This window comes from Morone saxatilis, unplaced genomic scaffold (genome assembly GCF_004916995.1).
Source record: "Morone saxatilis isolate NCDOM2014 unplaced genomic scaffold, NCSU_SB_2.0 Contig11, whole genome shotgun sequence".
Lineage (NCBI taxonomy): Eukaryota > Metazoa > Chordata > Actinopteri > Moronidae > Morone > Morone saxatilis.
Window position 1 is genome coordinate 29,404,992 of NW_023339663.1, and position 14,211 is coordinate 29,419,202.

Sequence of the window (14,211 nt, forward strand, 5' to 3'; positions counted from 1 at the left end):
TACAGCAAATTACACCAACAAAAAACTGATCTCTTCCTATCGTATGGTAGTCTTTTAGGAATGGCCCACTTTCCAAAATAAGCACAGCATGGTTGGTTGAGTTAGCTTAACTCACCAGATGATGTTGGTATCAGATGGCAGATGAGGACGTACAGAGCTGTATTGGATTAACGAGGGAAGGACCTGTGTTGCGTGGTGTTACTTTGGCTACTTAAAGCCTCTTTTAGACTCAAATGAGTGATTCAGTTCCAAAAGAAAGAATGATGATGTATATTGTTAAATCTGCCAAAAAATTGTGTCAATAAAAACCTAAAGCATCACCATCCAGAGTATAAACACTTACAGTGCCAAACAGCAGCAATTAGACACCTCCCCTGGAACAGTGAGGCACACAGACAAACACCCCAGCAATAAACTGAGACATTACCAGCAGGATTGTACCCTATGGACAATAAATGAACAAGTAAATAAACACATTAGATGTTGCCATTTCTCTTTTTAAATGGTAAAACAAGAACATCATTGACCCAAGATATAAGCCGCCTGGCTGCAAGCATGTCACATTGCAGAGTTTCAATTTTGTATAATTTATTTATGTAAATAGATTTTGTCTTTAGAAGAAATCCATTGCTCGCGTATCGGCACAAAACTGCAAAATTCAACTTGGAAACAGAACATGAAAAGAAGCCTGATGAATGTTGGCAGCACATTCGTTGGTTTGTTGAAACCAAAATACATTTTTCAGCATGTTTGGCATGGACTTGGCCAGGACTAACTGCATTGTGCCGACTGTAAAACATGGAGATGGGAGTGTGCTGATATTAGGGCTGCAGTTTAAAAAAAGGAAGGGGAGGTGACATTTATAGATATACCCAAATAATGGAATAAATGAAAAGGTGACTCCAAGTCTCAGGACAAGGATTTTCCAGCATGACAAGAGTTTTTAAAGAGGGAACTATGAACTGAGCAGCTGCAAAGAATCATCTGAGAAGAATGGCTGAACATCTTTCTACAGATATGTGCAAGACTGGTATCAGCCCTGCCCAGGAGGATGGATCTGTCAACAACAATAGAGACAGACAAACAAAATATTAAAACAGTCAAAGAATGGAATGTCACTAATCAAGGGTGTTCTGGCTTTTGTTGCCTTTAGACAACGGACAGGGTTGCACTCAGTTTTGTTATATGTATCGACTGATATGAAAATATTGTGCTATCATTGTTTTGCTGCATGTGTCGGTCTATTAAACCTGCTGAATTCCTGATGGAGCTGCTAACACAGCAATATTACAATATTCTGTCACTTCTAAAGAATGAGATGTATTGGTAAAATAATTCTTCCAGCATTTTAATTTCATCTCAAACTGATCATAAGTTGCAGTGTAACAGATCCTGCGGTGAAGCATAGTCAGAAGACAGGAGAGAGGAAGCATCACAGCTGTTGATCATTTGTTCAAGGCTGGCTAGTTGTTTCTAGTCGGTACCCTCTCCTAGCGTCTCACTGCTCTTTCCTTTATTTTAGAGAGAACCACAGTGAGATTGAGCGACGCCGGCGCAACAAAATGACCCAATACATCACCGAGCTGTCAGACATGGTCCCTACCTGCAGCGCCCTGGCCCGAAAACCTGATAAGCTGACCATCCTGCGTATGGCTGTCTCCCATATGAAGTCCATGAGAGGCACTGGCAACACGTCCACTGATGGGGCCTACAAGCCCTCCTTTCTCACTGAGCAGGTACTGTACTGTCAGAGAGCCAGAGCTTTTTCTTGTTTTTAGCCCATTGACTCACAGTGGCACAGAGATTTACTTTAATATCAAAGAAAATAATTGTGGAAATGCTCGGTTTGGAGGCCAGAGGAACATTTCCCATCAATCCCCCAAAACCCTGGGACTCCCTACCTGAATATAGGTAAAGCCTTCAGTGTTTCACACAGGTGGAGAATTTACTTGTGGTGGTTGGTGGTGCGGTGTGTTCTACTGACTGCAGTAGGGTGACCTAGAACTTCTATCACAGATTTTTTTGTTTTGTTGGTTTTTTGTGGTGACAGTATGATATCACAGTATTACCACTATTATGTTATTATTCTGTTATCCCTTTTAGTGAATCTATCTGAAGATATTCAGTATGTGTATAAGTGTTTATTTGCTCCAAATTGGAATGACAGTAGCCTCACAGTAAAAATAAAAAAAGAAGTGCAGATAAGGTGAAGTAATTACAGGAAGGTACCGGAGTAGAATGTAGGTTATTTCTTATATGAACACTTGAATTCTACTTAATTCTCCACCTTATTTTAGGGTTTACTCAAGCTACTCTCACCTTGCTTTTCTCTTCTACACACCTGTCTTTGTCTCTACTGCACACACACCAGCTTGCCCCTCCCTGCCTCTTTCTGTCACTGTCTCCCTGTGCAGCCCACTCCTAACTTGTCAAATACTGCCATTTGGTCAGTTGCCCTATGCTTAACATGTTTTATAAATTCCCTTTTCACAACAGCAGGTGAGTCGTACGTGAAGAAGGCTTTTTGTAAATGAAACCAGGTTTGTTCACTGTTGCTTTACCTGGTTGTAAAATATTCACCCTGTCCGACACTTAAGGTGGCTCCTCTATCTCTGTAGAGCATGTGTGATTGTCAGTAGACTGTAGGTGGGGGGGCGAGGGGGCACTGTCCATTAGTTAATTGTTCACGAATGGTGTGGTGTTCTCGGATGGTTAAAAAATACAAATAAAAAATGCTGAAAGAAAGAAAGAAGACCTGCCTTCTGTTCAGTTATTGCAGTGCTGGTATATTCCTCTGATGAAACTTAACAAAAGCACAGTAACAGGGCCACGAGCTCAATGTAGCTCCACCATTTTCAGGATTCAGGGTTGTGCATGTTAAAAGTGGACTGTGCTTACTGGAGCAGTCGGTGATCTAAGTGACCAAAGCTGATCACTACTTTCTGGAACAGTTTTGACAATGGGAGAGCTGGAAAATGACTCCCTGGGTAGATCACTACCTACTAATCTAGAGAGTGGTTTGAGACACACCCTGAGACAAAGTCTCACAAGTCAGAGTCCTCATTTGTCCTGATTATACACACTGAAGGCCATAGCCAGTGTGTAATCCACAGCCTGTTTTGTAATGATTCAGCAAGCTCAGTATCTATATGTCTTTTCTTTTACTCAGGTTTTGAGTTGAAGGTAATGAAGGTAGTGCTTCTTCCATTATCTGACTCTTACACTTGTTAGCAATTATGGCTAATTAGTGAATGTATTACAGCATACAACTGATTATAAATAGGCCACCTCCTACATTTTAACCTCCTATCTCTGTGCTTGTGTACCTTTCTGCTGCCTGCAGGAACTGAAGCATCTGATCCTGGAGGCGGCAGACGGCTTCCTGTTTGTGGTTGCCGCAGAGACGGGCCGGGTGATCTATGTGTCAGACTCTGTGACACCGGTGCTGAACCATCCCCAGTCGGAGTGGTTTGGCAGCACTCTGTACGAGCAGGTCCACCCTGACGATGTGGACAAGCTGAGGGAACAGCTCAGCACTTCAGAAAACTCCATGACAGGTAGAGGAAGCACCGTCACAACAAATTCTCTTCCAGCTAAATATTTTTCTCTTTTTTTCTGTTTTTGTTTATTGGTTTGTAAAAGGTCACAGGAGCTGGACTTGTCCTTATATGTTGTCCTGTCCTACCTTTTAGACTGTGCTCACTATTTTTTAATATCAAAGTCTTTCCTTTGTCACAGTTGCCTATAGTACTGCTGTGCATAGGACAAAAAGGTGAGCCCTAGCTTATCCCTGGCCTGTGGTGTTCAAGTCCTAACCCAACCCCAGCCTGACAAAGTCTGACCCGAGACCGACCCCAAAACTAAACAACTGAACATGCTAAACATAAGTACCAGTGACAGTCATGCTCATAAAGATTCATGCAGAGAGAAGCATAGGCGTGCAGCAGAGAATATGAATATGAATATGATCCAGCAGTAAATCAGTGGTCTAAACAATGATTTATGGCTTATCTTTCTTTGATGTTAAATAACTTTACAGAAACTCAATCTGTTGAATAGTGTACAGTCACAGTCATCATTCACTGTTTATTAGTGAGTGCTGTGAAGAAATGTCCTCCTGTCCTCCATTGTCCTTCTTGCTTTGCTATAAACGCATATGACTAACCTCCCAGATATACTTTACTCTTTTTATGACAACTGCGACAATATTCCCCATGATTCTGTCTTCACATCTGCGCGTAGATCCAGATGCATAAATGTAACACACTGAAAGGAGAGAGCCTGAAAAAAAGGGCCGCTGAATCCGTCCAGAAGAACGTGTCGGGACCATCAGGTCTTATGCCTCGATGAATAACTTTGTTCTGTTCCTGTGCTGCTGTTGATTCTTTATCATTGTGCTTGCATGTTGGGACCATTGTTTAGCTCTTTTGCTATTTTGTAACAGTGAGTGATGACATGATTAACTGTGCCGCAGTGCCAGCAGCGATATTTCCATCTGTCAGAATGATAGACTGCATTTGGAATCAGCCTTTTTGACAGCAGACATTTTGACTTGTTGTGGCAGGAAAAGGTCAGGTTAATGATGGCTCAGCAGCCATTTTGACATGAAATCGTAGCATAAACACAGGTGATACTAATTCAAGTTGATACTAATTAAGGTTTCCTTCAAACAGAGTCAGGGTGCTGTAATTGTGCATGTTGGCTCGCTGGAAAGAGGCTCTGCTATACTAAATGGAACGAAAGCTTAATTAGTGTCAACGCACACCTGTGTTTACACTACTATTTTATGTCAAAATGGATGCTGCTTTTTACACTCTGAGTCTACTTTTTTGTTATTCTCTGGCACATTTAGTCAGGCATAAACTCTCTACAGGCTGCTGCTTAAATCGCACAAATCTCTCCTTTTGTCCATATGTTGTGAACTTATATTAGGTACACCTAACTAAATCTAATAGGAAAAGACAAGACTACATAAATTGGTAGCCCAAAGGATTTACTAGAAATGTATTAGACCTCTTTCTGTGGTCAGCCCTGAACCTGATCAGCCCCTCTACAGTGCTGTGCCTTTGTGCCTAATCTACTAGTACCTGGATACAGCTAGTCTCACCTGGTCTAACTGCTCAATCCGATGGACAGTTTAGATCAGGACATTTTAATTCGATGTCTGCCTGTATACATTTGAGCCTGAATGAAAGGATGAAGAGCTCCTGGAGGTGTGGCTTTTAAAGACGTGGATGTTAAACAGGCAGAGAGGATCTAGTGCACAGGCCCCACAGGCCGTGTTGTTGTCTCCTAGGGCAAGCTGCCTCAAAATAAAAACAAAACACCAGTGTTCCTTTTCATAAATCTCTGCAGCTTGAGACTGTATTCATGGGGAATGGCATTTCTTCTTGCAGCTTAGACAAGAAGCATCAGGCCTCCACCTCTCTTTAATCTGATGTGCTCCAGGTCGAGACAAAAAAGATTTTTGATTAGAGGAGCTTTTGCTGGTAATATTAAGTTACACTAACTTATTGTTATAAGATAGAGAAACATTCCTGATTAAGTACTTTTTGTTTTTTCACTGTATAAATAAAAATTACAAAATTAAGTCAGTGTCACTTAAAATTAAGTGACTTGATCAAGAATGTTTGTTTTACTTAAAATTTTCAATGTAATCAGTTTCAACTATCTTTTTTGTTAAATTAACTTATATTCTCCTATGGAGTGGTTTCTCCTGTGTTTAATCCTCTTCTCCATATCTTGTATCTCTCATGTTGCACGGTAATTCTAAATGCAAGTGACATTTTAAAAATGTCAGCCACTAGAGGGCAACATTGTATCGTCAAACGTCTTCCTCTGTGCGGTCCTCTGGAGGCTCTGCAGCGTGTCAGCGGAGCGTCATGAGTTTGTATGTCAGTCTTTCCGTCTGACCCCAGAGGCCCTCTGAACCACACTGAGTACCCAGCAGTGGCATGTAATCCACTTAACACAGTAATCTCCTTGAGAGCTGTTACAGATGAAAATACACACACAACACAAGCACATACGCAGCCTTTGAGGTACCAGCATTTCTCAGAGTTAAGTTTCTTCATTGGAACTAAAGCAGTATGTTTTGGAGATTCTTTCTCCTTCTTCTGCTCGGCACTGTTTGAACTTTGTTTTGTGCCTGTTGAATGACTGCATGTTTTTCCTGGCTTGCTGACGTGGAAGGACTGAAAAACATTAGCCAGAAGTGATTGTTGCTGTCTCTTGTTTGTTGAGGGAATAATAATTGATCCATATGCTATTTTGGAATCTTTTGGGGGTGTTAATGGTGTGATTATCTGTGCATTGACCTTTTCTAGTACTTGATGTGTGCTTCTAATGTCTTTAAGAACTCAAAATAGTCTCTAAGCCTGGTGGAAAAGTCTATAAAGTACATTTCTGGCCATTATGACAGATTAAAATCTCATCTCATCATTATTTTGGTGGAGTACTACCTCCTTCAGCAAGGAAGGCAGGAAGGATGTTATTAGCCTAGCTTAGGAATAAGACTTTGCCCCTAGTTCAAAAATAAAGCTCACTCATTAACACATTTTATCATTACATAGTATTGTTTCTCTAAAGACCCTGCCATTTGTCTGGCTTAAAAAGCAGTTTGGATTGGTGATAGTATTCTGGTAGAATAGGATGAGGGTCATGTACAAAGGGATGATAAGAGGATGAGGAGAGGGATGATAGGGGTCATTGGCATAGGGAAGAACAGATGCTAATTAGAGTCGTTGAGAGACGTCTCGATGAGCTTGTGGTTTCATTGACCCCCCCTGCAATTCTTGTTATAGAAGAGGAATTACTTGGATGGAAGTATTAACCCTGGCACGCTTTACTATTTCTGTCAATAGCATGGATTAACAGATACAGTCGGTGAGCTAGTGGTCTTTAAACTGGCATGATAATGACAACTTTAATGGCAATCACAGTGTTGTTTATAACATGTGTACTTATATTAAATTGTTCAGCCATAGAAAAGCACAGCCAAAACAAGAAACCAATGATAAAAAACAATACAAGCAAGCAAGCAAAAGCACATAGGACAAAAACAACAAAGTCAGAAAAACAGTACCGTTTTTATATCCAGCATGTAAGTTCACACAGGCGGAAAATAGCTTGAGTGAGAGAGAATAGCATGTGCTTGTTATGTTTGTTTTCTGTGTTCTTTGGGCAAATTGTTGATGATGTAATCGGGTCTGTTATGTGTTCACCACGGTCATCAGCCCTCTCCTTGAAACAACATCATCAGTCGGCTGTTTGCGTGTTAAGTTCCCGTTAGCTTCATATTTGTGAGATGCTGAGAATTCCTTTGCCATCTGGAAAAGATCAGTCCTGTTCTAATAATGGTGGAGACCGTGATTGTGCAGGTTAGAGTAACAGAGCCAAACTGTGGCGTCTCACTTCCTTTCCACTTCCATCCTGCACAAGGTCAACATCAATGTTAGGGCTGCTTCAAATGTCTGTTGTCATATTTTATGACACTATCAGCCTAAAAAGAAAATCCTTGAAGAAAATCCTCAATTTGAATAAAGTGATTCATTGGATTAAATAAGTTAGTCTATAAATGTGGAATGAGTAGGATTTATCGGTTGCTATGCAAGAGCAGCGGTGGTTGAGTGAGCTAGAGAGTGAATGAAGAGCAGGAGCGTCGTTGGAAAATTGGAAAAATGAAACATTATCTTCTCATTGTTTAATAGTTGTTACATTCTAAAGCACAAACAAACATGGCCACACCTCTGCACAACCCTGTGGGAGGTAGCCATATTGCACAGACCTGCAGCTCTTTATACATCATAACACAGACAGAGAGCAGAGCAGAGACAGAGACAGCGATGTAACCTGGTCTCTGTGTTTTTGTAGTCCCCACATTATAACATTTTAACATTGATTTGAATGAATGAAGCCTCTAAGCTTCAAACTATTCGGTACCGCCCTACTTAATATAATCTCTAATCCCATCCCACACCACTTTAACAATGTGATCAAGGAACACAAAGGCCCATAGGGTCCATGAAGGAGCGTTTCTGTGTCCCTTGGCAAAATGGGACTCAATGGTTGCGTTCAAACTGTAGGCCAAAGTGACCCAAATCAGTTGTTTGTGCTCAAATGTGACTCAGATCTGATTTTTGACAGTGTGAGCAGCACAAGCCACATGCAGTCTGATGTTTTCAATGCAGATTTTTTTTGCAATTTTATGGCACTCCAGATCAGGATCATCTTTTGGGTCACTTCAGGACCGTGACCGTTCACACTGGAATCTGATATGGGCCACATTTAACAAATAATCAGATCTGAGCAGTAAATCAGAATTGAGCACTAATGCTTGCAGTGCGCACAGCCTAACTGAACTCAAAAGAAGTGCCAGTGAGAAAATGGTTAGGAACTATTTATCATATGTTTCACTGTCAGCACTTCTGTACAAAAGCCTAAAATTGGAGCGGCAAATAAAGACACGAAGGGTCATTCTGAACTCTGTGTTATTGAGATCTCAGTGTTGGGTTGGAGCAGCTTTCCTCTGGCAGGTCCAGTGATCAGCTGTCTCTTTGAACCTTTACAGGAATTTCTCTCCTTTCATTTCTGTGTCAATGTCAGTGCATAGAGTTGGTTGAGGAAATGACTGTGCGCTTAGCTCACACAAATGGCAGTTTGATGTCACAGTCTGTTAAATTGTGCGCATAAGGGCCTTTTATTGTAAGTTCATTAAACACCACTTCTGAGATGATGGATATGATGCAGTTTGAATAAATATTGCAGTATAATAAAACTAATATGAAGGAATGATGTTACCCTGGATTTATTCTGATTGGATATTTTAATTATATCTGAACAGGGATCGGTACAGGGAGCGGTGTATTGGCACTCTAAACAATCAGGCTGGGGTGCACAAATTAAGTCGATGACAATGAAATGAGATTATTTGGGATGGGGATCTCTAAGTATGACAACTAGAATTTGGCTGTGCGCAACAGTGACACCATCATTCAGTCATGTCATCAACTCTGTGGAACATGACAGTGATCTTTGACCTGGATTTTATGGATTGCTAATATTGGCAAAAAACATATTTATCAACCAAATAACAGCCATAAAATAAAGCTAAAGTTCTTTCTAATCTAAAATAAATGAATTTTATTATTATTATTAGCATTCTTATTTTGGTATACTTGTCCTAAATTCTGTTTCACATACAGCGTGACTCTGAGCTGTGAGAGCAGTATCCAAAGAGGGCTGCCATAACACAAATACTGTAATAAATGAATCTCTTCCAATGTCTTCATCATATCAGGTACTGACTGTCTCACACAATGATATTCAGACAGGCGACTGGCCAGCTAGAACAAATATAATATCCAACAGGGGCACGAGGCTTATATCAGGAGGGTACCAAATTACTGGCAAGTGGAAACGTAGTCAAGCACAGCAAAAGAAACCATCAGTGGTATGCTCCCCAGGAGAACATTTTAAGAAGCAAAATACAAAAGGAATGCATTCTCTGTGCTTTCCTAATAATCTAAAGCCAGGTCCTTGTGACTACAACCACAAGGAGAAATCACTTAAGTGTAAATATGCAAGAAAACATTTTATATTGAATGCATCCAGAGTACTCCAGCCCGTCCCTCCTCCAGTGCCAGTCAGAAGAAGGTGTCTTTTCTTCCTCCCAAATGGTCTCGTTGTGTAGGTGTGTAGACTAACCTGTTTAGGCCCATCTTTTCCTAAATGATCCACTGTGGTGTCAGGCTCAGCAGCACCAGCATCAGCCTGGCAGGGTGTAGCATTAAGAGGGCTAGTAGTAGCCAGTAGACACTGACAGCAGCTCATTTTTGCATCACAAATTAAATTTTCTCTCAAAAAAAAGATAATATAATAATATAGTGATAAAACATTTGTTGGGGTCTATACCAAACAAACATGTTTTCTTACATCTGGAGAAGAGGATTTGTAGGCTAGGGCACATCTGCAGCACTATAGTACTTACTATAAGTACTATTACTATAATGCTGTTTCTCATATTTTACCTTTATCAAAAAATGCAGCCTCTGCGATTTGCATATTGCACTTGGCCATATATATATGTATAATAATATTTGGCCTTTGGATGTGAACTTGTTGCTGTTGAACCAGTCTTTTAGTTTTCAAAATGTAAAATTCAAGCTCAACTTGTAAAATGTTACATAATAGCATTCTGTCTTTACAATGGCTTTCCCGTTATCATCCTAAAAAAACACAGCTTTTATATGCTTTTATAGAAGTGAGGCACAGTGAATGAAATAGGGGCATGAACTTAGAAGTGAAGTAAGAAGTAACTGGCTGTTGGTTGTTAAAAGGATTTATTGGTCTACATGTTCATGTTATCTGTGCTGTCATTTTAATTTGACTTTCCGTTTGTGTGTCAACAGGACGGATTCTGGACCTGAAGACAGGAACAGTGAAGAAGGAGGGACAGCAGTCCTCCATGAGGATGTGCATGGGCTCCAGACGCTCCTTCATCTGCCGCATGAGGTGTGTGTGACTGTGTGACTATTTGGTGTGTGTTTTTATTTCTATCCATTGACTTGGTGGAAGTGTTTTTTTATTGACTCAGGCCAACATTGAGCAGTCTAACCACTACCCTAAGTGTCATAAGTGTTGCATTATCTAGTGTTATTTAAACTTAACACACTACCTTTCCAAATATCTAAAAAAATATTCTGTGTTTCAACGTTAAAATGTGCTTTATACACAAGAAATCCTGAAATATTTCCATCAGGGATGAGTCCAGTCACACATTTAATTCTAACAAAGCTTGCAGAACCATAAACTCTAGATATGTCATTTTTCAGCAGTGAATCATTCTGTCAGTAACAGATTTAGATAATGACTAATTAAAAGAAATTAGGTGTGGATAAATTAAAGCATGTTGAAAACAAATGAAGCCTCTGACACGAGGTCACTTCAGCTTTTGTAACAGTGAATTTGAGCAGCCTGAACTGGTACACAATGGTAAACAGCAGGGGTCCAAGGAATGTGACGGGCAGTATAGCTCACAAAGTGACAGCCATTAGACGTTCACAAAGACGTGAATGGCTGTTATTTATTTTTTTTCATTCAGCTGCTGCACACACGGAACAGTCAAGAGTCCTGCTGAGCTGTTTCTAATTAGCCCCTACAGATGCTTTTACAATGGTGTTTCACTTGTGATTGATTGTGGTGTTCAGGCTATTATTCTAACAATTAATCATAATATGCAGACCTGTGTAGAGAGTTATCATGGCCTGAACCTTTTAATACTGAGCATCTGCCAATACGGAGTCCTATCTGATAGTTTGTACCCCATACTGGAGCTCTCAGTGCACGGCTCATTGCTGTTATACTCTATGGTGGTAACTATTAACACCCAGCAGGTAACACTGACAACAAAGTTCTTGTGCTCCAGTCGGATCAGGTAGGTCAGCTCATCAACTGTAAAACAACCAAAAGACATCCCTCAAACTGTATTTAAATTACAGGTGATCTGTACTTTTTGATGTACAGAATCACAGACACAGACATCCTCCGTGCTGCCGGGTTGTAAGATGTGTGTGAAGCATCCACTTGGCTTTAGATGTAGCTTCTTTGCACAGTGTTCCCATGCATCCTGGAAAACCCGAAAATGTAGAGACTAGATTGCCATTCATGAAAACACCTGGAAAATGATTGAACCTAGGTGCGTATTTTGTTGAATGAACCCTACCAGCTTCACTGTTGGTAGGATGAACTGTATTTATTGAGGTTTACCCAAACGCTAACTTGTGAACACTTTCTGTAAAATGAAATAAATTCTACATGATTTGAATTTGTACTTAGGGGCTGTGATCCCTGGAATCATACATGTCAGTATAACTGCCATTTTGCCAAAAAATACACTTTTTCAGAGCGGGCAAAAGTACAAACATTTTTTACTCAAGTAGAAATACCGATTCTTGTGTTAAAGACTGTTTCAACTTCTTTACTCAAGTAAAAGTGACAAAGTACAGGCTCTGAAATGTATTCCGTGTGTAAAAGTAAGAAGTACTCATCACGTTCTGTCATGCATGATATGCACCGGTCTTGATGTAGGGAAGATGGGAATGATGCAAAATAATAATAATAAATTGATCATTCTCCTCAAATGCATTAGAATTTTTAAAATGTAAAAAAACTACTTAAGTACAGTAAGACGTATTTGCCTTTTATTAAATTCCTTCAAAGTCTTGAGGATGTAACCTAAAACTTGACTGGCTGCTGGAGGCATCAACTGCGAGGTGGTGATTCTAGGTTATTGTCCATTGTTACATGGATGTAATGACTGGCCAATAAAACCAGCAGGATACTTCTAGTTAAGCTGTTAATCTGATAGATGGCTGTAGTTCTTTTACTTTAAATTAGAAATGTCTCTCCTCTGCAGTTTAGAAGGTGCCTGTATTTTCTTGACTAGAATTGATGGAGTTCAGATGCGCTTGACAGCAAAAGTCTTGTTCTGTAACAGTGGCTTAATACCACACAGCAACAGTGCAGAATATGACTCATGCCTGCTTTTTAAATTGAGATGTTCATGGACCCATAACCTATTTCACACCACATGAACCTCACACCATATGCCTTTCTATCCTGACGTGATAGCAGTAATATTTTTGCTCCCCAGAGGTTTTGGTTAAATGACTGATGTTTCCATACATCATAGATAATAAGACTTAACAGGCTTTCCATCTATATTCTAATAATTATTGCCATCTGTTGGATGTCACCCCAGTCCATAGCTTCTGACCCTTTACAAACCCACTTTCTTGCTAAATTGGTCTCTTTCCGTGTGCTCTGTCAGAATATCACAGTTTGCCCCACAGCCCTCATTACTACAAACTATATCAAAGCAGCTTTGAATGCTTAAAGGGCTTGGAAAAGCTCATGTTTAGTAACAAATAACACACCTTTTACATTTTTTTCCTGACACGCTGTGGTATGTGTGTTAGTCCCAGAGTGTGTGGAATCACTTGGGGCTGCTTTAGCCTTGTTTTGTCTGGATCCGTCACAAAGGCGTGCAAGTTTTTGCACGAGAGCCGCAACGTGTTAGGAATTTGTCGGACTGGCACGTTCTTCTGTTCTGTTGCTATTCCAGGCTCTGCATAATTCAAACAACATGCTGCTGGGACACTCTGAACGGGACTGCAAGCAAACAGTGAAACACAACCACTTCTGTGACACATACATAAACAAGGCAGAGAAAAACACAGCATGAGCAGCAGGCTAACATTTCAAGGAAGCCATTATTAGATCCAGGCAGGCTTATGTAACGTTCAAGCACAAGACTGGCCTTTCCACAGAAAAACACCCGCTGACTGTAGTCCAAGTCAACAGCTGCCTGCAGTGTTCAGACTCCACTCTGTAAGCTGTTCGTGGTTCATTCTATTCACTGAGCAAAGGTGACATGTAATCAGGCCTCTTCATGCCATGGTCTGGGTGAATACTCGGTTCTGATTGGCTGCAGGTTGTCCATTCATTTCCGATGTAGGACACCTACTAAGTAGTTCTAGTGAAACTGTCTGTTTACATTTCTGAATTAATAGCTCAAATGAACTAAATGAAAACTAAATCTGAATATCTGAATATATAAATATATCTCACAGCAGTGAGTGTAGTCTTTCAGTGGCTCATCCTCTGAACACTACGGGATGGAGACCCTTTCTATAAGCAATCCTCCCACATCCCATCCACTATTCAGCCCACTACTTCAGGCTGCAGTCATCAGTACACATGCCCTATTGTTGGTGAAAATCTTGATTGATTTGGGGACAGTGACATGGCTGATAGCTAGCTTGTCTTGTTGTTAAACATACTGTTAAATTATATTTACTGTTTGTTGACCGTACAGAGTGTTATTGACTCATAACATTAGGTCTCTGCCTCGTAAGCCAAATTTCCTTCAGTATAATCAAATCTTCTATTGAGCAAAAAAATATGCCAAGGGTTCCTTAGAAGATAGTAGATAAAAGATAGTTTTGCTTCGCTATAATTCTTAAAACTAGAATAAAAATCTAGCCACTGCGAGACTGTAATAGGCCTTAAAACTAGAAAAGCAAGTTGTGCCTATTCCAAACAATGAAAACTCACTTACTATTAAAGATGGAAGTATTTTTCACTTTACTGAGCTGAATTTAAGAATTTGTAGCTTAATCTAAGCTTAATAATTTGCACAAAAAAAAAAAA

The 14,211-nt window shown here is 40.2% G+C and overlaps 1 protein-coding gene across 2 annotated transcripts in view; it reads left to right on the forward strand.

The window, feature by feature from the left end:
- The window catches only part of arnt2 (aryl-hydrocarbon receptor nuclear translocator 2), a gene marked incomplete in the record, with an annotated part of 69,084 nt that overhangs the window by 15,767 nt on the left and 39,106 nt on the right, over positions 1-14,211 (forward strand). For both annotated transcript variants that reach the window (XM_035651728.1, XM_035651729.1), the window contains 3 exon segments: positions 1,523-1,736; positions 3,344-3,557; positions 10,410-10,512. In XM_035651728.1, the coding sequence (XP_035507621.1) occupies positions 1,523-1,736; positions 3,344-3,557; positions 10,410-10,512 (531 nt within the window).